At 36.5% G+C, this 26,139-nt stretch overlaps 4 protein-coding genes across 8 annotated transcripts; 3 read left to right on the top strand and 1 right to left on the bottom strand.

Annotated features, from left to right (window-relative positions):
• The first annotated feature begins 490 nt into the window (after positions 1 to 490).
• Positions 491 to 2,257, top strand: LOC108227154 (anthocyanidin 3-O-glucosyltransferase 2). Its single transcript, XM_017402152.2, has one exon. The coding sequence runs from the start codon at positions 623 to 625 to the stop codon at positions 2,087 to 2,089; it is 1,467 nt and encodes a 488-aa protein (XP_017257641.1). The 5' UTR covers positions 491 to 622; the 3' UTR covers positions 2,090 to 2,257.
• Positions 2,258 to 3,571: 1,314 nt separating this feature from the next.
• LOC108227155 (anthocyanidin 3-O-glucosyltransferase 2) lies at positions 3,572 to 5,441 on the top strand. Its single transcript, XM_017402153.2, has one exon. The coding sequence runs from the start codon at positions 3,787 to 3,789 to the stop codon at positions 5,233 to 5,235; it is 1,449 nt and encodes a 482-aa protein (XP_017257642.1). The 5' UTR covers positions 3,572 to 3,786; the 3' UTR covers positions 5,236 to 5,441.
• A 41-nt stretch (positions 5,442 to 5,482) lies between these two features.
• On the bottom strand, positions 5,483 to 12,121 carry LOC108227153 (protein MEI2-like 2). Of its 5 annotated transcripts, none has more exons than XM_017402151.2 (13): positions 11,603 to 12,121; positions 10,473 to 10,535; positions 10,233 to 10,373; positions 9,700 to 10,151; positions 9,387 to 9,545; positions 9,189 to 9,305; positions 8,931 to 9,082; positions 8,729 to 8,817; positions 7,723 to 8,632; positions 7,525 to 7,609; positions 7,369 to 7,437; positions 6,927 to 7,106; positions 5,483 to 6,120 (listed from the first exon to the last, which is right to left on the bottom strand). In XM_017402151.2, exons 2-13 carry the CDS (start codon positions 10,501 to 10,503, stop codon positions 6,001 to 6,003), a joined length of 2,505 nt encoding a protein of 834 aa, XP_017257640.1. In that variant the 5' UTR covers positions 10,504 to 10,535; positions 11,603 to 12,121; the 3' UTR covers positions 5,483 to 6,000. The 5 variants fall into 5 exon arrangements, with proteins under 5 accessions (XP_017257640.1, XP_063936684.1, XP_063936683.1 ...); XM_064080614.1 differs by having other exon boundaries at positions 11,713 to 12,065; XM_064080613.1 differs by having other exon boundaries at positions 10,473 to 10,550; positions 11,603 to 12,062.
• An 8,181-nt stretch (positions 12,122 to 20,302) lies between these two features.
• LOC108227903 (mitogen-activated protein kinase 15-like) lies at positions 20,303 to 25,833 on the top strand. The gene is made up of 10 exons (XM_064079668.1): positions 20,303 to 20,663; positions 21,212 to 21,620; positions 21,881 to 22,008; positions 22,104 to 22,163; positions 22,933 to 23,082; positions 23,193 to 23,348; positions 23,482 to 23,693; positions 23,801 to 23,902; positions 24,660 to 24,838; positions 24,929 to 25,833. Exons 1-10 carry the CDS (start codon positions 20,640 to 20,642, stop codon positions 25,366 to 25,368), a joined length of 1,860 nt encoding a protein of 619 aa, XP_063935738.1. The 5' UTR covers positions 20,303 to 20,639; the 3' UTR covers positions 25,369 to 25,833.
• The last annotated feature ends 306 nt before the right edge of the window (positions 25,834 to 26,139 follow it).

Below are 26,139 nucleotides of genomic sequence, written 5' to 3' on the forward strand. Positions count from 1 at the left end.
AAACATACATGTGAATGGTAAACAATAAAGATATAATACATACTCCCTCCCTCCGTCCCAATAGATAGTATATATTTGGTGTGGACACGGAGATCAAGAAAAAGTGTAAAAAATGAGTAAAGTTAGATGAAAAATGAGTAAAGTGATGGAATTGGTGTGAATGCAGGGGGGCCACAAATATTTATTACCTATCCACCAATCAGGAGCTAGTATTTTCATGAAAGTTGGTGACTATTGTGTGCCCATGGGCACACCATAGAAAATTCGTTATTATAAAATGAAGATAGTGGAAGAAAGTAGTTGGTGTAATAATGTTTTACATTATTAAAAGTTGCTATTTTAGGAATGTATAGAAATGATGAGACGTCCCAAAGAGGAAACTGTATAGAAATGACCGGGACGGAGGGAGTAGGTAAATTTCTCCGTGTAAGGGTAAATCTTGTGAGGAGAGGAAATCTACTTTTATGGTTTGAAGTTGAAGGATAACAGTTGATTCTTGTAGGTCCATCTGATCATGTACCTTGTTGTTCCCGTACTGTAACGTGTGGTCAAGTTTTCTTGGATCAGCTCTATAGCATTTAGTGATTTCAATTTGTTGTTCATCACGTTCAGCTAACAAATTATGAAAGCGGAGCTTATAATTATCCCCGCTCCGGGGGCTGGTCATCTGCTATCCATGGTTGAGCTCGCCAAGCTCATTGTTAGTCGAGATGCGCGAATTCATGTCAGCATCCTGATAATTAGGCTCCCTTTTGAGTCCGGCGTTGATGGTTTCAACAAAGATGCTTCTGAAAATGTAGCCTTTCTAGACGTCCCTGCTCTGGACGACATCGCCCTGGCAGAGGTCAAGTCCCTGCCACGGATATCTTTCCTGGATTCCTTCATTGCGAAGCACGGGAGTGCGGTGAGAGATGTGGTCTCAGCAATTCTGAAGCGCTCCGAGTGCTCTAAGCTATGTGGATTTGTCATTGATATGTTCTGCACCTCGATGATAGACGTGGCCAATGAATTCAATGTCCCGGCTTATGCGTTCTATACTTCTGGCGCTGCTTTTCTTACGCTCAAATTTTATGTCCAAGCTCTCAAAGATGTGGAAAGCAAGGATATATACAAGTACAAGGAGTTGGATGTTGAGAGGCTGGCTGTCTCGGGTTTTCTTAATCCAGTTCCTGTCGAGGTTTTGCCTTCGGTGATGCTGACAAAGGATGGGTGTCCTGTGGTCATTGCTGCAGCCCGAAGATTACGGGAGACCAAGGCTATTTTGATCAACACGGTGTGGGAACTCGAATCCCATGCTATTAAATCCCTGGTTGATGATGCTAAAACCCCTGTTATATACCATGTAGGCCCTGTAATTAATTTCAAGAGTGGCGAGGAGCCATCGAATGGCAGAACATCAGGAGAGGATGTTGTTTCCTGGTTGGACAGGCAGCCACCTAGCTCGGTAGTGTATTTGTGCTTCGGGAGCAGTGGAAGCTTCGATGGAGAACAAATTGGAGAGATAGCGCGTGCACTGGAGCTCAGTGGACAGCGTTATTTGTGGTCTCTACGACGCCCGTCTCAAGGAAAGGATCAAGTGGTATTGCTACAAGATTATGATGACTACAATGAGGTGTTGCCCCAGGGGTTTTTAGAGAGGACATCTGGAAAAGGGAAAATTATTGGATGGGCACCGCAGTTGAGCATCCTTTCCCATCCAAGTGTGGGAGGATTCGTGTCTCATTGTGGATGGAACTCTATATTAGAAAGTATATGGTGCGGTGTGCCAATAGCCACTTGGCCTATGTATGCTGAGCAGCAAGTGAACGCGTTCCAGCTGGTGGTCGACTTGGGGTTAGCAGCCGAGATTAAGATGGATTACAGAAAAGATAGGGTTGCTGACATGGAATCAACGGGAGTAGTGAGTGCAGAAGAGATAGAAAGGGGCATAAGACGTGTGATGGATGGCGAGAGTGAAATGAGAAAGAAAATGAAGGAATTGAAAGACGCCTGCAGGAAAGCCACTCAACCGGGTGGTTCATCTTACACTTCACTTGGGGAGTTTATCCAGGATGTCACGAATAGCATCAGGGAAGGAGCTCTAAACTGAATGAATAATACTTGCAAAGCTTTGAACTCGAGTTATAACTAAACCACATATACAACTTGAGTTTCTGGCAAATGTGGCACACTGTTTATCTAGTTATCCATATATTCTGTATATGCTACCAATGAATAAGCATGAGGTGAATATGTTTGCTTCAGTTCTTTCGTCCCATGTCGGATACTTCACATGTTTCTAACTATTCTTGTTGTTTAAAAATCAATAAAAGAAGTAAACAGGTAGTGGTTGTGAAAGGTTAGGATGGAAAACGAAACGGAATGTAAAACTTTTACTAATTTTTAGATTTCGTTGTAGGCTCTTTGGCCACCCAGAGAGTTTGTTTCCAGGTAATTTTGTGTAAATTTCAAACATAGGTGCTCGAAGCCAAACATTCAGATATGTTAACTTTATATTTACTAGATTGAGTTACACAAGCTATCCTTTCTTCTCATCTTTTAAATTAAAAATGCAAATTTTTGGTTAATTAGTCAGCAATCTAATCTTGCAATTAAAAATTTAGAATCAACAGAATATGGCTAGCACAGCTTGATGAATCCTCTTCTCTGCAGACTGCTTGAAGACGGTGAGCCTGATGTGACGACGGAGGTAGCATGGGTACTTTATAAGAAGTTCATGAACTTGTCTTGGACATGGAAGGAAATCTGGCTGCATAAAATGATATTTAGTTTGGATTTTTTTAGCAAGTCTACGGAGTTCATTAGAATAGTGAACAAGTGTTGTGGGAGGTTAGTAGTACAGAGTTCTGGGGGACAGAATTATTAAAGCAAAACTTAAAATTTTACCCACTCTGGACCATAAGCTTATTGCAATCAAGTATCAACATACAAAAAACATGCACAAGAAAATGTGAATGACATGGATAAAATAATAGCATCTTTAAACAATGAAGAGATCATCCAATCCACAAAAGGAGAGTAGCATTTTCCTCAACAACAACAAAAAAAAACTTTCATACTATAACCATACTTTTATCAAACGGTGAGAAAAACAAGTGGTAGGTGAATCGGGTAGGTGAATTGGGGGTTATGCAAAAAATCTTATTTTCACGGAGAAAAGCATTCCAACACCAAAGCTTTCACTATCTTTACCACACACTTCAAGTTCTCTGATCCGCTCTGCATTTTTTGTCACAGTACAAAAATACATCGTTTAGTCCTCATCTTTTAAGTAAGTACTATGCTTAAAATTCATTCTCATTACAATAAACACAAATGGAGAAAATGGATTAATCGAAGTATCCTGCACCCTAATTTTCTTAGAACCCTAATTTTCGCTCTCCGCGCGATTGTGCAAGATAAACCTCTTTTGGACCAAAATGATTTATAGGATTACATGTCAGATATCAGTGTTTTAATTTTAATTTCTTGTTTTTGTCATGTCGGCATTGACTAAAATCGTTAGTTCCCTTTTAACGGGAGGATGTGAATCAGAAAAATTCGAAAATTTAAAGATCACGTTATTGGGAGAAAAAAAGAAATAGGGGCCTGAATAATATATAAGCAGTTCAAGGACGTCTGAATTTATGATCCCATCTATAAACAGCAGTAGGAATAAAGGCTTTTGTCTTAAAGTTGTTATCTTGTACTATGTCATGATGATCACGCCCCTTGTTGTTTCTATACCAATCTATGCTTAAGTTTTGTTGTTTCAATTTGTTTATCTCGTTCAACTAAGAACAAATTATGAAAGCGGAGCTAATAATTATCCCCGCTCCGGGGGCTGGTCACCTGCTATCCATGGTTGAGCTCGCCAAGCTCATTGCTAGTCGAGATGAGCGAATTTCTGTGAGCGTCCTGATAATCAGGCTCCCTTTTGAGTCCAGCATCGATGGTTTCGACAAAGATGCTCCTGGAAACTTAGCCTTTCTAGATGTCCCTGCTCTCGACGACATCGCCTTGGCAGAGCTCATGTCCTTGCCTCGGGTATCTTTCCTCCATTCCTTCATTACGAAGCACCGAACCGCGGTGAGAGACGTGGTCTCTGCAATTCTGAAGCGCTCCGAGTGCTCTAAGCTATGTGGATTTGTCATTGATATGTTCTGCCTCTCGATGATAGACGTGGCGAATGAGTTCAATGTCCCGGCTTTTGCGTTCTTCACTTCTGGCGCGGCTTTTCTTTCGCTCCAGTTTTATATCCAAGCTCTCAAAGATGTTGAGGGGATAGATATATATAAGTACAAGGAGTTGGATGTTGAGAGGCTGGCTTTCTCGGGTTTTCTTAATCCAGTTCCTGTCGAGGTTTTGCCTTCGGTGATGCTGACAAAGGATGGGTGTCCTGTGGTCATTGCTGCAGCCCGAAGATTACGGGAGACCAAGGCTATTTTGATCAACACGGTGTGGGAACTCGAATCCCACGCTATTAAATCCCTCTCTGATGATGGTAATGCCCCTGGTATATACCATGTAGGCCCTGTAATTAATTTCAAGAGGGGCGAGGCAGGAGAGGATGTTATTGTTACCTGGTTGGACAGGCAGCCACCTAGCTCGGTGGTGTATTTGTGCTTCGGGAGCAGTGGAAGCTTTGATGGAGAACAAGTTGGGGAGATAGCGCGTGCCTTGGAGCTCAGTGGACAGCGTTATTTGTGGTCTCTACGACGCCCGTCTCAAGGAAAGGATCAAGTGGAAGTGCTAAAAGATTATGATGACTACAACGAGGTGTTGCCCCAGGGGTTTTTAGAGAGGACATCTGGAAAAGGGAAAATTATTGGATGGGCGCCGCAGTTGAGTATCCTTGCCCATCCAAGTGTGGGAGGATTCGTGTCTCATTGTGGATGGAACTCTATCTTAGAAAGTATATGGTGCGGTGTGCCAATAGCCACTTGGCCTATGTATGCTGAGCAGCAAGTGAACGCGTTCCAGCTGGTGGTGGACTTGGGGTTAGCAGCCGAGATTAAGATGGATTACAGAAAAGACAGGGCTGCTCACATGGAATCAACGGGAGTAGTGAGTGCAGAAGAGATAGAAAGGGGCATAAGACGTGTGATGGACGGCGAGAGTGAAATGAGGAAGAAAATGAAGGAGATGAAAGACGCCTGCAGAAAAGCCACTCAACTGGGTGGTTCATCTTACACTTCACTGGGGGAGTTTATCCAGGATGTCACCAATAGCATCAGGGAAGGAGCTCCTAACTGAATGAAGTATACAACTTCAGTTTCTGGCAAATGTAGCACCGTGTATATCTAAGAATCCATGTATTCTATATATGCTACCTAGTTCTTTCTTGTTGGGAAGAATTCCAGGCCTAGGCTCTTTATAATTCCCTCATGTTAGAACCATTGTAATCAATAAAAAATGCCTCCAAGTATTTGGTGGTGAAGTCTTAGTATATTCTTAAATTACTCGAGTCCCTGGCTATAGTAAACTCTATCAAAGAGCTAAGTACAAGATCAATAAATATATGTGCATAGTTATACAAGTCCATTAGTTTAGTTTGGTACATAACAAAAGATCATTCCTTGGGGGTCTGTTTCCCTTTCTTCTATACACTTTAAAAAACATCCCCATCCTTACTTACAGTAATTTACATAAACATGTTTCATATATTTACATAGAAAATTCCATCAGCAACTAGAGGAAAACAGTTGTACTTGAAAATCTGAGGAAATTATGGGAAGATCATCCACAAGCTGCAGACCATGTTAAAAGCTTCAGCTGGAAGAGCCAAAATATTCTTCTTCCTTGCTGATTACGATATTGTTGCCTTAAATGAAAATACTTCCTTCGCCAGTTCTCTTTGATGCCTCCTGCGCCTGTTAATTACTGTGGAGTATCCCTAAAAAAACGGATACTGCGTAGTGCATGAACATAGTGTCCTTTTTTCTTTTTCTTGATATGTACAATGAAATTGTTAGCACTCATAAATATCGCCTATGAACGCTAGCTACATTCGTTGCATGTTTAGCTCAGATAAGGGTTTTTGTCCTCAGGGCTACTGGTGGGACTTTCCAAGGAATCACCTGAATATGATCCATCCGGTTGACGAATACATATGTTCAAGTTGTTGTAGGGAAATGGTTCCTGGATGATTCAAAAGAATACTCGTTAATAGACCTATCAATCAAAGTTGTTTATATTTAACATGATATCCAGAGTGACAGTTATTAGGTCTGGTTCTAGTACAAACCAACCATATCAGAACTAAAATGAGAACCAATAAAGTTCAACACATTTAATACTTCAGTTACCTATGTTAATACTTGAATTACGTATGTTGAACCATGCCTAATATATCCCCTAATTGAGGAACAGTGAACCTCAATTGGATCAGTGCCAGAAAATAAAATTAGGATATTCGGTAAGTTGAACCTAGTTATAGCCTCTGAGTGTGCTAAACCTTGGTGTTTTTTCATTGGTTCACAATTTATATTTGGTTTGTATTTGATTCAACCCCTGTAATCATCTAAATCATTGTCAACATATCTATTTTCCCAGGTATGTATATTCAATCTTTTCCTAATCAGCTACATTGAGATGGGAACTGACTGTGGTACATGGTACTGAGTCTAATGATAAAGCTACAGATGTGGAAGGAAGCCTGGTCAAATCAGCAGTATTATTCAAATTTCCAAGGCTGCCCCTCTGGAACCATATACAGTACAAATCTAAAAACACTGCCCTTTTGTAGGATTCTGACACGATAGGATACCTAAACATACATCCAACATACAACTATCTCAAGAAAATAAAATATGTCTATTGCTGTGCAAATGGAAGATGGAGCAGCCAATACAAATAACTGAGGATGACATAAAACTGGCATATGCAACCCGAAGTGCAAAGTTAACTAGTAGAAAATTAAAAGGCATTCAGCTTAATCATGTTACCTTATCGCCAAAACTTTGGCCCTCGGATTGGAAAAGTATAGGCCTGCATCGCTTGTCTTCATTCATTAGATTTGAATTCTGGAAATGAGTAACAAGGGCTACCTTTCCCTGGATGCGTGCATATGCTAATGACGCAACTTTTTCACTATTAAACTTTTCCCATTTCTTTCCATTAAAGGCCTGCAAAAGTTAAGTAAAAAAGCTTTCCTTAAGGAAAATAAAAATTATAGATTTAGGTTTCCTACTTTGGCAAGTAAAAACTAAAACCTCAAATTTTCTGAAAGAGTAGTGGTATAAATTATTAAATTGCACTATACAAATACCGTGCAAGTATTACGATGGACATAATATAGCTTGAAGTCTCTTTGAGCAATTTTCGCAAGTTAAAATGTGTTGAAGATAATTAACCTTACTACAATAAAGCAAAGAGTAGAAGCTCAACCTGATAGAAGGAGATTATATGTGAAGGTGAAATCATGTTGATGAAGGCATAACCAACATTACATTTATTCTGTAGCCAAAGAAGGAAAAACGTAACAGTTATGTGTCTTGTCCAGTCAAACAAAAAAGAGATTAATTGCATATGTATTGATGTTACCTTGAAATCAATTGGCAAGTACAGAAAATCATAAGTGCCACCGTGATTTTCATCAATAGCTAACAGCAACATTTTTGAAGTGTACCTTAAATAAACAGTGTAAAACACAAATATAAAGTTTTAAGATGCAGGAATCTTAATGAAGAAATAAGAATCTATAATAATTTAACATTGATGGATAAGGATAACAGTTCTTACTTGTTGGGGATATTTTTTATCATTAAGGTAGTCCTACGGTCTTCCCCACTCATAATCTTATCCAATTCAAGCTGATACTGTTTCTTGTTTTCTAACTGGTTCCCAGCATACTCGATCTGCCTTGCCCTTGCCCTTTCAGCCAATCCATCATGTATTAGTCCAGTTCCCTGATATGAACCATTCCCAAAATATATAGGACCATTCCTTGGAATTGACATCATCCTGGAGCTAGGAGAACCATTTTCAAACATGTTTCCAAGTGGAGCAATGCCAATACCCAATCCTGCAAGAGGAATGTTTGTCATATAGCTTCTGTTATTGCGATTTAAACCTCCATATGCCACTGGGCTCAGAAAAGATATCTCTGGCGACTCAGGTAAGTAGCTGATGTGCCTGTCAAGTGGCATGCCAGTCGGAGCAGATCCCACGTGATGGTAATGATGTGAACCAATACTAGTGCTAGGACGACTGGGAAAGAGGTGTCCTTTTCCCTGTCCATTTGATGTAAATGAGACCCCCGTGGATGAAGTTGGCCAGGCAGAAGTATTGCTGCTCATGGAGTTAGTAGTGGGACTTCCCCAGAGAAACTGAGGACCGGAAAGAGTTCCAACGCCTGATGGATTAGAACTGGAGTCACCTAAAGAGGACACAGCTATTGGACTTGCACTTGGTTTTTGGTCTGGAAAAGAATGGGAATGCTGATAAGCCACTCCTTGCAGAGACCTTCCATGTTCTTTAGATTCTTTACCAATCGGGGCAATTTTGACAGGGTTTGACAAACGAGCCGGAAGAATGGAAGCCAATCCATGAATTTTCACCTGATTGCTATTTACAGGGCTCAGTGTTTCCCATCCTGGTGACAGATTAAATCCTTGAACTGAAACTGGACTACCAAAGTGTGTCCAGTTACCTGTCATGATTACACATCATCAGATGAGCATTTAGTTGTCAAAAACTTTAATAAAATTTTGTCTCATTTAATAAAAAATCATGCAGAGAGATATACCTGGAGGAGAGTTCAATGGTGAACCAACTTGATTCCGAAATGTCCAGGTTTCATCTTGATCCAGCTCTTGACTTAATTGTTGCAACAAGCTACAGGTAGAAGGCAAATAAATCACATATGAATCTAACTCAACAAACAGAAAAAAATCTTGAATATTTGCTTCAGCCTAGTATATTCAACAAAATGCTATTATGATACGTACTTCCGACGGGCCCCACCAGGCCGGCTAGGTTCAAGCTTTATGCGTTTCCCAGCTATATCAATCCTATTTAATGCTTTAAGGGCTTCCTCTGCAGCTCTAACATCATAATACTCTATGAACTTGTGGTGTCTCTTGTGAGGGGTTTCCCTGATCTGTAAAAAGGTTAAAGGATTAACAGGAATAAAATACTAGGAAAATGTGTCCATCTTCAGTTGAACAATAGGTTCATAAAAAAAGATATAATTTTGAACGACTCACCTCTTTTACTTCCCCGTAAGCCCCAAATATATTGCGCAGGTCATCATTTGATACAGATGCATCCAAGTTGAAAACTACTAGGGTGCCTTGATTAATATCCTTTTCGGATGGGTTATCCTGTATGCAGCGAGTATGATACAGATGTCAGTCTTACAACAGTACAAAGGTAATGCCAAGAGATTAGCTCATTGTTCAAACCTTTGGAATTGAAAAATGAATGTCAAGCTTTCTGCGTCTCAAAGGCTTATTTTGGAGTGCACGCATAGCAGTTCTAGCAGCTCGAATGTCATAGTATGATATCATGACAAAGCCCCTGTGCTTGCATGCAGTGTATAGGGTTCTTATATCTCCATATTGCTGCAAAGTAAAAAAAAAAATCGTCACAAAACAATAATTATTTCTGGATCTGACAAACAAAAACTCAAAGTTCCCAGTAAATATAGATCAATGGAATCAATTATACACGATCACAAGTATTAAGAGGTAAATGGATACTAATTACTACAAATACCTCAAAGAGGGATTTCAACTCAGAATCCTCAACGTTGCTATTAATATTACGAACGAATAGTGTCCTTGAAGGATGTTCACCATATGGATGTTCACCAGCAACTGTCCCTCCACTGTTTGTAAGACTATGGCTACCAATGCCGTTGTGAACCCCATCAGACATGCTTAAACTGGAGACACCTGTCAGTAGGCTATCTTGGAAGTCAAAGTCCATTTCCATCCCCCCTCCGCTGTCAAAAAGTTCATCTTCCAAATCCTCCAGTTGTGTAGGCAAATCACTAAGATCAAAATCGTCCATTACACCAGCCAAAAGATCATCTTCATTTCCAGGAAGTAAGTTGCCAACTGCATTTGACTCGGTAACTGCACTTTTACCTTCAGCTCCGGAACGAATCTTGCTCAAGGGAGGAAAGTCATCATCAACAGATAGACCAGAATGTCCGATGTGATTTACTACAGGTAAAGACAATTCTCAATCATATTTCAAGTGATACTAGGCCAAAAAGCTTTAAAAAAAATTAAACTCAAGCATACACTTCTTATGTGAGAGGATGGGCAGGGAGCTTGAAAACAAGCTAGCATCAGTTGACGCATAATGCGCATCAGTACTGTGAGGGATATTCCAAGCATTTCCTGCTTTTCTTGATATGTCTGCTGAGGGTATTATTGAGGAATCTAATGATAAAGATAATTGAATGTCAATACAAGCAAGTTAAAGTGGTAACATTCCCTAAATCTGTAAAACGAAGAAAACAGTAACATCTTTATAATTACCTGTACTAGAATTTCTCGAGAACTTTGACATTGAATTATTTAAAGCAATCCGTGTACCATTACCTGAAATAAGTATCACTGTATCACATATTGAGAAAAACAAAACTTGGTGAATAAAGATCCAAAATTCAAAAAACGGTAACAAAAGGAGCCAAAAAGCCCTCTGAAACAGATATCAGAACCAGAACGAAATGCTATTATTCAACTATACCACAAAAAAGGTCTGATAACAAAACAGTGCTGGAGTACAGCAGAAAATTTGTTGTGAGGAGCTGCAAACTCACAATAGACCTATACTCTATACACGCTTTGAGTTCACATTATGCTTGACAAATAATATTACTGATAAGTTCAGGTAGAAGAGAAGGTTGTGTTGGGATAGATCATCAAAAAGACAAGTCCGGCCAGAACTTGCTTATTATCGGTCTTCATAATGTACACGGGTTGTCTATGATCAAGTATAAATTACCATTTTTCGCATCATCCTGTTTATCAAATCATCAATTGTCTCGAGTGGAATGCACTACAAAACCTATCCAACATAGAAACAGAAACAAATAGATGCAGCCCTAATCTGAATCAGTCAAAGCACAAATATTATATGTACTTGTGATCGAACATGGAAATATTTGTAAAGGCTAAAAGTGAAGTCATTAAAGCAAAAACATGCAACATGGCTTTACCTACTTTAAACCAACATCACCCATTACTAAATCTACTGCAAGAAACAAACAATTCTCTTCTGCCTTTTCAAGTGAAAAGATGATTGCAAGTTACAAATACAGTTAATACCATTATTAGCCCTCCAACAACCTTCATAAAACACACAAGATTCTATTATTGGACCTTCATTAAGCACATACACTAGTTCTGTTTGATTCACCTAAATTAACACCACATATTTCTAAGAGTAGCTAATTTTAACATTCTTAAAGTGAAATCATACAGAAACACTCAAACAAAAAAAAGAAAAAAAAAGGTCAACACTGATCAAAACTAGAAAAAGACAAACATAATTGAACACAAAAAAAATAAACAAATAAGCAAATACACACACAACTTAAACTCAGTTTGAGCAAGATAAACACAAACATAAGCTGATAATCAAAGAACCCTCATAGCCTTCTTACCATCTGACTCTCACATGAACAAAAACACACAGGAATGAAGATAAAGATGGCAACTTTATGGAAAACCAAGAAGATAGAAACCTAATTATGCACAGAAATGGAGGACCCACCAAGGTTTGGAAGAGAGTGTGGTTGAAAAGGGAGGATATATACACAGAGGAGAGGAGAGAGAGAGAGAGAGAGAGAGAGAGAGAGAGAGAGAGAGAGAGAGAGAGAAGTGTAGTGGAGATTAAGTAGATAAATTAATAAAGGAGAGTATTATAAACAGAGGGCAGTTCCGTAGAAGCTTGAAAAATGATTTCTTCTACTCTTCTACTTCCTTCTCTCCCGCCGGGGGACTAGTGAGAGATGATTATAGATTAAACAAAGGGAACAAGTTGATTTTTAGAGAGAGAGAGCCGGAGAGAGATACAGAGAGATTGATTAACGAAGAAAATGAAAACCCACAGACACCGTGGTCCCTGATTGGAGGGAAAGTAAGTGATGTCTTAAATAATTGGGAGATGTCCTAAAAGTGTTCTGTTCGTAATAATATTTCAATATTTTTATAAATACTCCGTCTTGTTTTTTTCTCTCATGTCACATTATATTTTCTTATTTAGTTATGATAGATAATTTATATATTATCAAAAATAATATAAGAGCAGCTCCAAAGACATTAGACATGTTGGGTAAAACTACTTATGTGGCACATTTTATTCAACAAACCATTATCTTTTAACAAAAAAATATAGATAACCAAAATTGGGGTAGTTACATTTGTAAAACCTCTAAAACTATTATGTATAATTTTAGATAATATAATTATACATAATACTATTGGAGCGAATCTAGAACTTTTAGCTCTAATTTTAGATGATTATCCATATATTATATTATAACTAACAAATATACATAACATTTTTGGAGATGATCAATTTTAGAAAAATTGATGAATATATAATTTAATACGGATACATGTTTGGAAGGACGTAAGAAAATCGGTATTTTAAAATCAAGATAGAAGAAATAAAAGATGAAAACGATATTTAAAATGCGAACTGATGATGGGATATAAAAAAGTGGGTATCATTTTTTTCTGCTTAAAAAAAGATTATTATAATAAATGATTGTGATCTAGAATATAAATTTATTACATGGATCATGGATGTGCATATATTTATGTAAATAATTACTTAAGTACTAGTACATGTTTATGTATTTATAACTATTTGAGTACAAAAGAAAATATTCAACAAGATGCTTTAAGTACTACTGCTCCTAAAATACTCTTTGTTTCTCTCTCCAAAATTATTTGAGAGGGAGGATATATAAATTTGATTTGGCGTCCGTTGACGCAACTTGTCCCGCATTCATAACACAACCATGAGTGCTTTTGGAGTAAAATATTTACAATATTATTTGATTATTAGAAATTTTTATTTATTATTTTTATTTATATTCTTAAATTCTTAAAGATCATATGTTATTGTGCTCATTTTAATTTGAAACAATAATCTTCTCAGAATTATATCATATCAAATACTCCATTAATTATTTCGAGGTTTTCAGTTGGGCTTTTATTGCTGATTTATTTATCAGGATTTCCAGTTTTCCACCAACGGTGTGGATGAGCCTTGCTGGTATAAAATATCTGGATTATGTACGTCCAATTGGATATGCCCACGCACACTAGGAGCCGAATAGGTCACCACCGCGTAATGTACTTAAAATGTTTTTATTATATATTCTCTCTCGCCCCGATGCATGTGATTTCAATTTTATAGTAGTACTCATGTAATTGGAGACCACTCTTTTCCAAGTTATTGAATTGCTCTTCGTTTTAGTTTAAAAAAAAAGGGTGGTAGTATTGTTTCCATCTTACTCTCTCCGTCTCAATTTATTGGTTCTTTTTGAAATAAACACGCATATTAAGAAAATAGTTGGTTAAATATAACTTTATCTAATTCTTTCTCGAAGGATCAACAATAAGATCGAAATATAACTCTCTCTCTCAAAACCCTAGCCTCCCTAGCCTCCATTAAAGATTTTTGAAGGGGCTTCCATCGGTTTTCATCGGTGGAAAGCCCCAATTCCTTGTTTTCTGTGTTCTTGTTTTGAAATCTTATTTCCTATTCAATAAGTTCCCAATTTATTTGGGTTTTGTTTGTCTCTCATTCTTGTGAGAGTTGGTTTGTTTTGTTTTGGTGTGTTTTGATGTTCTTCATGACCGAGGTTATAGATCGGCATGATTTTCATGGGTTTGATTCAGATTTGAAAGTTATTATGGGATCGCATCTATGGTCGATTGTTCAGAACACTCAGGTGAAAACCAATCAGATGGAAACAAGTGTGTATATTCAAATCATCTTCAAATCGCTCAGTTGCCTCTCCAAGAAGGAAGGATTCAACAGCGATATTCTTCAGCGTCTGTCCAATTTCGATTGTGTTTGTAGATGCCGTATGGCTTTAATTAATGAAATGATTCCTTTTTACCAAAAAAAAAAAAAATATAACTTTATCTTATGTATCATTAATTAGTACATTGATAAGGGAGAATATAGTTGAGTTTAAAAAAAATCACAATAAATATACTCCCTCCGTCTCAATTTATATGTCCATTTTGGGAAAAAAATTTGTCTCAAAATACTCGTTCCTATATTCTTTCAATGCAAATTTATCTACATATTAATTGTGATTTTTTTGAAACTCAACATTATTCTCATTACTCAATGCACTAAATCCCTATATTTATTGTGATTATTTTGTAACTCAACTATATTCTCACTTATCAATGCACTAATTAATGATGGCATGAGATAAGATTCTATGTAACCAATTTTTTTCTTAGGGTTTGTCTAGTGTGTGCCCATGAGCACATTCTAAGCGCGGAATTTTATAAGTTTGGGAGGTTTTGATTGGTGTGGTTGTTGCATTTGCGCGCGGGGGGGGGGTCCACCATTATTAACATGCAAAAGCCAATCAAAACCTCCCAAATTTATAAAACTCCGCGCTTAGCATGTGCCCATGAGCACATACTAGAAAAACCGTTTTTCTTAATATGTGTGTTTATTCTAAAATGTACCTATAAATTGAGACAGAGGGAGTAGTGATTTAGTGCATTGAGAAATGAGAATAATGTTGAGTTTCAAAAAATTCATAATTAATATAGAGATAAATTTGTATTGAAAGAAGAGAGAGAGACAAGTATTTTGGGACAAATTTTTTTTTGTAAAAATTACCTATAAATTGAGACGGAGGGAGTAAGATAATACATGGGTGATCAACTAATAATGTAGCCGTTTTCTGAAATCGTAAACCAAAATAATACAAGTATTTTGATCAAATAATCAAGGTGCACCGTTAAATGTTGAACTATAATTATAAAAACTCATTTATAATTGACATAGATGTTTTAATAATTTTTCAATATTAATAAAACACGACCTTATTCGACATCTTCTCGCACAGTCCCAGGACAAAGCGACCCCATTATCAGATAAAAAGAAGTTAGTGCTGGAGACTTTAGATACTCTTCCTGAGAAAAACGGCATCTTTGACGCTGATTTCCTTGCAATGGAATCCCATTTAAAATTACAAGAGTTTTGATCCAACAAGCAACTCCACCTACAGCTTAAGGAAAAAAATGTAAGGGGTAACCGTACCAAGAAGCTTATAATCTACATTTAACAAACTTGCAATTTTGTATTTTTCCATAATGCTGTTAAAAAAAATGCAAGTTACGTTTTGTCGTGATGTTTAATTCTCTGAGTTGTAGTTGTTGTTGTTGTGTTGATAAGAATCTCTCTAGTATTATTTATCTGACTCCATCTTAATTACTCTTTCCATGGATAATGACCACTAGTATCTGTTACTCTATCCATTATCGTGACGTAAGAAACTATTAAGGTTTGGTGTTGATTCTGAGTTTTTGATTAATTTTATGGGTCTTTCTAGTGTGTGCCCAAGGGCACACATTAAGCACTAAATTTGATGGGTTTAGTGGATTTTGATTGGTGGAGTTTGGTGTAAATGCAGGGGGGCCATCCATATTTATGATTACATAACCAATAAGAATGCACCAAACTCATAAAATTTAGTGCTTAGTGTGTGCCCTTGGGCACACCATAGAAAAACCGTAATTTTATATCAGAGGCTACATCATCCAATAATACTCACCCCGTCTCGTTTTAGTTGTCATTTTGATTTTGTGCCGGTCAAATTGACCAAAGTTTGACTGATATTTATTAATATTTTATCAATTGAAAAAATAAAAAATATATGTCACCGGAAATAACTTTTAATCTACTTTAAAATGTAATTTTTCATTTTTTAAAATAATTAAAGAATGATTTATAATCTCTGATAAAAAATTAGTCAATTTGACCAACAAAAATATAAATGTGACAACTAAAATGGGATCAGAGTACTGTCACCTTCCAAACATTGCATATATACAGTATATGATATACATTAATAATAAACATGTCTGGGAAAAAAATTCCACATTTGTTCTCTCTCTACCAAATATTTAATTGTTTTAAAAAAAAATAGTCGATCAATTGCTGTTCAGATGAAAAATATCTTCATTAATCACTAATCAGATAAAATATCATTTTTTAAAAATCAGTCAAGAGTTATATAAATCGATCAAAAATCGGCCAAAACCCGATCAATTAGAAGAATATCTCCGAAACCTTATGAGTTATGACCCAGCTTCTTTAACTGGATTTGTTACTCATGCAACCCGATCACCCGTTCTCATCAAGTGTCTGGGTCTGAACTGGGCCAACAAAACTGGATAAGAGACCAGATGTATATGCGAGTGTGGGATACCAAATTTCCAAGTTCCAATCATGTTGAACTCACTAATTCAAATGAAATGATATACCTATACAATTAAGGATTTAAAAATCATGCCTGCAAAATAGTGAAATTCTAAATTATACTTGTAAGTAATTTTGCAAAAAGGTTTTTTTTTTTTTTTTTTATAAATGAGTTAATTCAATAATAAAAAACCATACGGAATCTACATAAACAGTCGCGTCGAACAAACAAAATACAAAAACAATCACCGATTAAACCATTTTTTTTTGAGATAAAATCACGTGATTTTGTTGAAGATAATATATACATATACTTCGCTACTTTTGCTTCCGCCACAAACAGTTTGAGTTATCGACTGAGAATGCAGTCCCCTTGCAATTTCTATTACTAAATCAGGCATCATACCCACACAAACGGTGAGAAAATAACAAAAGTTACACAAAACAGTGAGACAACGAAAAAATCAAAACCAAACGTGACAATCAAACAATCAAATGAGTAAATAAAATATTAGCTAAACCAAAGCAATCCTTAAATCTGGAGAACAAACCCACAAAAACAAGATAACTCGGACCACTTTCGAGGATAAAAGCACCGGAAAAAACGAGAAATCCGTAGCTCCGTAGAATTGAGATCTAAAAAAAGAAGACCAAATCGGAAAAGATTTTGAATTCTTAGATCCAGAAAAATAAATTAATGTCAAAAAGAATTTATTGAAATAAAGAAAAAAACACAAAAAAAAAGGAAATAAAAAGTTTTGGGGTTTTCCACCCGTAGAGATCCGGTAGCATCTCATGCCGTTGCTAAGGAAAAAAAAAGACTGAGGAGAGAAAACTAGAGTTTGCGGAGGATAAGTATGCTTTGTTTTGCGCCGTAAAAAGTTATTACTCTTTCATTAGATCGATTCTCATATCTTAGAAAATTGAAGAAAAGAAAAGAAACTATGAGACTTAATTTGTTCATGAGTCAGAAAAATAATACTTTTTCATGACTAGTTTTACTTACTATTTCGGTTTTACCATTAATTCAAACCTAACATTAAAGTTGGATGGGTTAGTTCTGAATCAAGATATCTTCAACTTCTTAATCTTTTGAATAATTTAATCTCTTTTTTATTTAAAATATATTTTTTATATGAATAATTAAAGAAGGATATGCTGAGCTAAATATGTAAATATATTTGTCTGAAAAAGATAAGATTAGAAACAAAACAGAATAGCGAATCATGCTGATAACGTGTTATAAAATAAAATAATATAAGAGACTTGAAGAGAGAAATGAATAGAATATGGATCTTATTAATCTTATCTCAAACAATTTACACGCACCTCTTTATATAGGATAATTGACATAGGTTACAAAAGTAATAAAAAGTCAAAGGTTGGCAAGTTCAAAGGGTAAGAGTTAAAGAGTTAGGAATACAAGAAGTCATCCATATAATTGTTCATAACAACGCAGCATTTGTTTGATTTCTTTCATTAATTAGCTTCATTTTGGATTTGTAAATTTCTCAGACTATAATTTCTTTGAACTCAAACTAGAGTTTCAATATGTTTCTAAAAACTCGGTAAAAAGATTCATCTATTTATCCCATCTTCTTTTGACAATGCGCATTGGACCTATTTTTAATCGATAAATCTCTTATTCTTGCATTATACAAAAGATTGTAATATACAAACTAATAAGGAGCCCCCTAGTTATTGTTAACGAAGAAAACTGGTAGGTTAACAGATACGAGGTTCGCGGCGTGAATCAAAATTTGTTGCGGCGGTTGCTCGTCGGAATAGAGGGTGGTGATTGGTTGTGTTTGGATGTGGCTGAGATCGTAGGCATAGGGTTCAAGATCGCGAAGAAAACTAGGGGTCTATTCATCGGCCTCTCGTTCCCAAGACTTACCTATGCCCACGATGTGCCTACGTACCCCTATTTATAGGGGATCAAGCCGGTACGTAGTTCTTTCTCCTAAGAGACCCAAGTGGGCTGGGCCTCCCCTTCTAGAATCTTCCTCCCGAAAGGGGTCCAATACGATGAGGCCTAGCCTTGGGCCTTGTAGACTCTCGAGCACCCAAGGCTTACCCCAAATGCAAGGACGCTTCTCTACTCTCCGACAGGGACAATCCGCCAGACTACAGAGATAGAGCCTTTCAGGGCGCGCCTTCGAGAAGGTTCCACATGCTCCCCGACAAGGACAACTCGCCAGACTACAGAGCAAGGCCTCCTCTAATCTTCTTTCTCTATCTCCCAAAGAGGGCAACTCCTCAGACTACAAGATAGAGTCTTCAACAAATTAACAGTAGGATCTATACACACCCAAGGGCGTCCCCTTAGGTAAAATATGTCCCCTTCTGCCCTTCAAACGATGATCTTTCTCTGTAAGCTTCAACTTGGTGCGCCCTGAAGATAGGGGGCGCCCAATTCTTGAAGTGGGTTCTTCTGATTGACATGGCTAGTTTGGGCTAGGTCCAATCTTGAGCCCATCTTAGTCTTTTTTTATGGGCCGGGTTTTTATGATGATTTTTACGTATAACAGTTATATTATTAGTTTGTACTCACTCTGTCCCACCAGATTCTTTACAGTTTGCTTTTTAACCCTCCCGTTTATTTTTTTATATTATTAAATTTTTCTAAAATAGTTAACGGGTTACACCACTTTCCCACTTTTTCTTTCTTTTTATACTACTCTTACTACACCATTGTTATTTTATATATTAAAAATCAATAGGATCCACCATTTTACCAACTTTTCTTTCTTTTTTCTATTAATTTTTATATATATTAATTAACCTCCTGCCCAAATCCAATGTAAAGAATTGGATGAGACGGAGGGAGTAGTAATGACTTGAAATCTATAAAACTTTCATGTATCGTTGCCTCGAACCACCGAGTCTTCACTGCCGCTACCGCCAGCCATCCTCTTCCGCTTCTTCTTCCACATCCATCATTTATTCCTGCTACTGCGTCTCGTAATCATCTTCGTTGATCATCGTGAAGCCTCCTCCAATGAAGCCCATACTCATATTTATAAAAAAGTAAGCTCTCGATATGTTATAAAAAAATAATAATAAGCTCCTGATAAGTTACATGCCAACAATATAAATAAGCTCCCGATAAGTTATAAAAAAGTAAAACAATAAGCAATACACAAACATGCCCACAATTTTCTGCGGATTTCATATTAACACTTCTACTGTCGGTTCAAGCAAAGTATTGAGTCTTGTCCTGACTAGTGTCGGTTTTAACATAGAAGCCAATGATAGAACGAGGCATTTAAATAGTTCGGGTAGGACCTGACCTCACACGTTTGATTGGCTGCTCATATTATGGATTGTTTTATTTTCTCACAAATTTATATGCCTATGATAAATAAGCTCTATAGCATATACCACTTGTTTTGTTTATTTGCAGCACACTCATCATTATTGATCACCGACGAGGATTGCACCCATCATAAAGCTCAAATTAGACCGTTGTTTACCCCTATTAGGCTATTACAATTCCTTTTTTTTATTTTTTTTATTGATTTTATTGACTTGTAAATTAAGAAATACCACGACGCATGCAGTCTAACGCACCTGAATTCACTACTCAAAAGTGAAAGCTCAGTTTCACCGTATATACTTTAATTTTCAATAATATATCAAACTAATTTAAATAAATTGCATTATGCGCAAAAATTATTAGTCAAATTACCGCAACACATGTAATTGCGAAGGAAAGAATACACGCACACAAATAACAGTTGATATTTTTAATTTTTTTAATGATTAAATTTATATATTTTAAAATTGAATATTTATTCTGAGAATTATTTACCGATAAAAGATTTGATCATAAAATAATACACTTATGTTTAATGTGATGTTAAATTTGAAAAGGGTGAAAGATATGTTGATTGAAACTGAACGCAACGTACACCTAGATTTACGACGTGTATATCTACACGGCACACATTTCATCTCTCTCTCTCTCTCTCTCTCTCTCCTGCTTACATATATCATTTGTAGCACTAGTTTGTGTATTTGAGTTTCAGATCTTCTGTTTAATCCATTTACTTACTTGCGTCTCCTGTTTCTTCAGATCCTGTTTCTCTGAACTCAATATTTGCTGATATTAACCCATTTTTTGGATTTTATTCATTATATTTCTTAATTCGCAAGAAATATATATTTATATTTTCAGTTTCAGTGCTTGAATTCAGCTTTGCAGTTCGGTTATCAAACAGATTGCAACAATGCAGCAGGACCAGAAAAACAAAGTGAGTTTTTCAATTTTTTATAATTTTTTTGGTGTTCTTTTTTTTTTTCATTGCGGTGCCTAATTTAGAATTTTAGATTTCGAAGACTGGAATGTTGAATTATGTCACCGCACAACTGATTTGACTTTAGTTTTAACTTGTAGTATGATTCTTGTGCTTTTTAGAATCTCAATTATACTCGCTTAATATCAATTGACAAGTTATGAATCCTAGATATATGCTCCTTTTGTTAATTGGTAATGGTGATTTTGGGTTTGTGTTTCGACAAGTGCTTATTGGTCTTCTCAAATTGATTCGTATGGCTTGAAGGAATACAAATCATTGAATCAACTACTGTCTGGATTAAAGGACTTGTGTTTTCATATTTGGATTTTGTATCTTCAAAATCGAGTCGAATTAGTCTGTCATTGCTCCCGCAAAGGTCCAAGGATGATACTTATGCATGTCATCGGCTATGAAAATGATGGGGTTGCTGACTTTTTATTATACGGCACTATCTTTATGGATTACATCCTCGTGTTTAAATGACTTAGTGATATATGTTGCAGAGTTCACCAGAGAAAGATTTTTTCTCAGAATATGGTGATGCCACCCGATACAAAATTCAAGAGGTGATTGGCAAGGGAAGCTATGGTGTTGTTTGCTCAGCGATTGACACCCATACTGGCGCTAAGGTGGCAATAAAGAAAATTCATGATATTTTTGAACATATCTCTGATGCTGCTAGAATTCTTCGTGAGATAAAGCTGCTTAGGCTTCTACGACATCCAGATATAGTGGAAATCAAGCACATTATGCTTCCTCCATCTAGAAAGGATTTTAAAGATATTTACGTAGTTTTCGAGTTGATGGAATCAGATTTACATCAAGTCATCAAAGCCAATGATGACTTGACAAAAGAACACTATCAATTCTTTCTTTACCAGTTGCTAAGAGCTTTAAAGTATATTCATACAGGTAACTGTCAAAAGTCCTCTTATAGTCTAATGAAAACCAAGTTGATGACTGTTTAGTAGAACTATTTGGTGCATTTCTGTTTGTCTCTCTATATCAGTTATTGCTTTTGAAGTTAGCGTAATCATGTTTATACAGATCCTATTACTTTTACCTTTGAGGTGATTTTCCCAATATTTATTCCGGCATCATCAGTTGAGTGGTCCTTGTTGATTTTAATTAGCCTCACGTTATGTTCTGATAGTTGACTAATTTTGCTGCAGCAAATGTTTATCATCGAGACTTGAAGCCTAAAAATATTTTGGCAAATGCAAATTGTAAGCTTAAAATTTGTGATTTTGGGTTGGCGAGAGTTGCTTTCAATGATACACCAACAACTATATTTTGGACGGTACTTAAATTATATTATTATACACGTATCTATTATGCTCATTGCTGTATATATGTTGTTGGTCTTAATTTAGTTTCACTATATTGCATAAACAGGATTATGTTGCGACACGATGGTATAGGGCTCCAGAACTATGCGGGTCTTTTTTCTCAAAGGTATTTTTCACATACTCCATAACATTTTAGTTGAGTAATTGTGTTATGTTCCTGTTATGTTTTCATATAGATATAGTGGTATTGATACAAACTACTTCGGAAAGTACCTTTTCAAGAAAACTTCGAATTCTAAATGTTAGATGTTTTCAACACTGAACCATGAAGAAAATGTTAATGATGTTTATAGAACCTTTTCACAAAGTCTATTAATTTTAAAGGTGAGAGCCAATCTTGGTTCTAGTGTAGATTTTGTTTTCTTAAATATGCATAGGGAAAACTTTATAAGCCTATCAATTGAAAATTTTATTACAAATATTATCTTTTAAATGTTATAAAATATCATTGCACTTTCCTCTCTTAAAAATTTGATATGGTACAGGAAAATAAGAATAGCTTTAGTATGGGGGGGGGGGGGGGGGGTTATATCATATAATCTAAGTTTTTACTCAGATTTTATATTTTTGCTGAAATTGATTTCTCTTGCAAGAGGAATTCTGTAAATTGTTGCAGTTGATAGTTTCATCTACTGTTCTGCACTACGAGTGCTATAAATTATGATTTTTTGTCTTGACCTCAATGGACTAAACCAAAAATCATATTCACTACTTCTCCACTGGACGTAGTACATTGTATTTATGTTGTATTAATTTTATATACCGACATCACTATAATATTATATACTGAAATCTTTATGTAAATCTGTTTCGAAGAAATCTAGAAAACTATCACACTTTTGCTGATATATGTTTTGTTGATGTTTTGAATGTAGTATACGCCTGCAATTGATATATGGAGTATTGGCTGCATTTTTGCGGAGGTTCTAACAGGGAAGCCACTCTTTCCTGGAAAGAATGTTGTTCACCAGCTGGATTTAATGACAGACATGCTGGGGACACCGGCAATGGACACTATTTCCGGAGTATATTTTCCCCATGAACTTACTTCCTGATCTTATTGCTAAATTTCATTATATCATCCGTGCCTTTTTTAGCTTGTTTTCTTATCAAGGTTCTCCTGTTAACTTCTCAGGTTCGGAATGAGAAGGCTAGGAGATACCTTTCTACCATGAGAAAAAAGCAACCTGTGCCCTTGAGCCATAAATTTCCTAATGCAGACCCTTTAGCACTGCGGTTGTTGCAAAGGCTACTTGCTTTTGACCCAAAAGACCGGCCAACTGCTGAAGAGGTTTGTAATTTGATTGATCATTTATTGTTATGTACTACATATCCGTATGCGTCAGGGAAGTTGTTATTGGCTTTAACAGTCTTCAATGATTCTTAAGAATCTTAACGTGAACTTGGTTTAACATATCTATCAGGCACTTGCTGATCCATACTTCAAAAGGCTTGCCAAAGCTGATAGAGAACCTTCCTGCCAACCTATTTCAAAGATGGAGTTTGAATTTGAGAGACGAAGGGTTACAAAGGAAGATATCCGTGAATTAATATTTCGTGAGATACTTGAATACCATCCTCAGTTGCTCCAAGATTATGTGAATGGAACAGAGAGAACTAATTATCTGTACCCAAGGTAGCATTTAATTGTTGCTCACATGTAGATAAGTAATATGGCCATTTTCTCCCAAAATTAAAAAAATCTGATCTCTAATTGTAATTTTTTCACATATATCTATGTAGTGCTGTTGACCAATTCAAGAAACAGTTTGCTCACCTTGAAGAAGGTAGTGGTAAAACTGGTCCGGTTATCCCGCTCGAGCGAAAACATGCCTCCCTCCCCAGGTAGATTCTAGGATATCTGAACTACTTTTAAGATGCTAATGTTTAGGACCCTTTTATTGATTAGTGTATTTATTTGGAATTGTCTAATGTTGATTTGAACTCTTTCTGTGTTATGTGCTTCTTGGAGGCCAAATTATAAGTTTGCTGATACCAGTCTTGTCCAGATACTCTATAAATTATTGCCAAATACCAATTTTTACTGCCAATTTAACCGTGTTAGAATGCAAATTAGTGTCCTACAGGCTAAGGTTTATGCAATAATGTTACAAATAACCAAGTTATTTTATATTCGGGGGTCATGTGTGCGGAGGGTTTTTATTTTGGTGCCATATTTCTCGCAGGGTGTTGTTTACCTATTGGTATTGAAAAAACTACTGTCTGTCTTAATTATGCATCTTGGGCAGTCACTTTTGAGAATCATGAATTTTGGGTGGTACTATTAAAAAAATGATAAACTTTGGAATCAGCTTAATGAAGAGCCACATGATTGTTTCGAGTTTATGCAGAAAATTTTGGCATGGTCGTAGAAATTAGCAGTCATGTTTCTATCTGCAGTGCGGCGGTAATGAAAAGAATGTTAGTACTGGAATTTGTTGTGAGAAAATAATGTATATATGGCTATGCGATCAAGTTCTTTGTCTAGTTTCCAGAGTTTTGTTGTCTTGTGATAAATCTTCACTTTGTGTGCGTTTTGATAGCTCCAGGGTTGCTTTCTATGTGGCTTGATAGTCATCTGGGTTTTATTAACATTTTGTAGGTCTACAATTCTGCATTCTAATATAATGCCGCCCAAGGAGCAGCAGTCAAATGCTTACATTACAAAAGATCGACAACTCAAAGAATATTCCTGCAATAATCACTCCAAATTTGGAGATGACATTCCTGGAAGTCTGTCTAAAACCTTACAGGCAGCAGCACCACAGAGGATTCCACAGGGTAATTTCTATTTTCGATAGAAGTAATTATACTTGATGCTGTTTACATCATATATTTTTCTTGCTAATAAAGCTAACCTTTATATTTCAGCCAAACCAGGAAGAGTAGTGGGGACACTCCCACCTTATGAAAATGGAAACCTGATTAATGAAGCCTATGACCCCAGATCATTGATAAAAAGTACAGCCGTTCCCTCGCAGGTTATTCCTCCAGCATACTGCTACCGTCGAAACAGCACAGTAAAACAAGAAAGATCAGTGGAGACGGAGAGGAGCTTGTCATCACAAACCAACCAAGTCCCACAAAGTAGCATGGCTACCAAAGGACGTTCAGAGATAGCCATAAACATAGATACCAATCCATTTTACATGACAAGGGCAGGAATAAATAAGATAGATCATGCTGATGAGAGGACAAGCAGCAGCCCAAACTTGTTGCAGCCCAAATCACAATACGGCAGGATCAGTAAAGATTCCTCTGCTCACAGAAATGTGGGAGCTGTTCAGGTTGGCATGACTAGGACATACTAAATAGGATGTCAAAATGGGTACTTCCGTTGTGTGTACATAAATCAGGGCAGTGACACCTGCCTTTGAGGGCCATGAACTGGTTGTCCGCACTCCGCACATATATACATTTAGAGACACATGGATGTCTCTTTGGCGCAAATTTATGTGTTCTCGTGTGGGAGTTAGTGCCTGGTGTATATTTCTGGGAGATTACTACTCAGGCTTCTTCCAGTTCATTCATCTTCGGGTTTAGGGCAAAACCAATATGTTCAAATGTTAGGAGACACAACAAAGAACCAATATACTTGCTTGGGGAGACCAGACATTAGAGAAGGAAAAAAAAGAATTGGGAAGAAATAAAGTGATCATTTTTTAAAGTGGTGCCGTGCTTCTTGTATATGTATGTTGCTCTGTACTCTGGGATGTTGCATTGTTCTGAACATGCTCTAAACACTGTCATGATATCAAGTTTATTTTTCTGCTCAATTCTCGGAAGTAGCAGGGTCTATTCAGGAGTATTGTTAAAAATTGTTGGTTTTTTTTGGGTGTTTGCATAGTTTGAGATATAGCATATAAAAATAATATTTTTGACGAGATTTGACAGTGAAATCTATGATTGTTTCTGGTAAAAGGCGAAAAACAATTTATTTATTTTTTTGGCAAAAACAGTTTTTTCGCAAAAGCATGACCTGGTTTTTCTGAAAAATTTTAGATTTACGAAACAATTTTTCACTTGATATTGTTGTTCGTAACAAAATGTCAAATAGCGCGCCGGTGATATATATAGATAGT

The sequence above is a fragment of the Daucus carota genome, chromosome 6, assembly GCF_001625215.2.
Source record: "Daucus carota subsp. sativus chromosome 6, DH1 v3.0, whole genome shotgun sequence".
In the NCBI taxonomy this organism is placed as follows: domain Eukaryota; kingdom Viridiplantae; phylum Streptophyta; class Magnoliopsida; order Apiales; family Apiaceae; genus Daucus; species Daucus carota.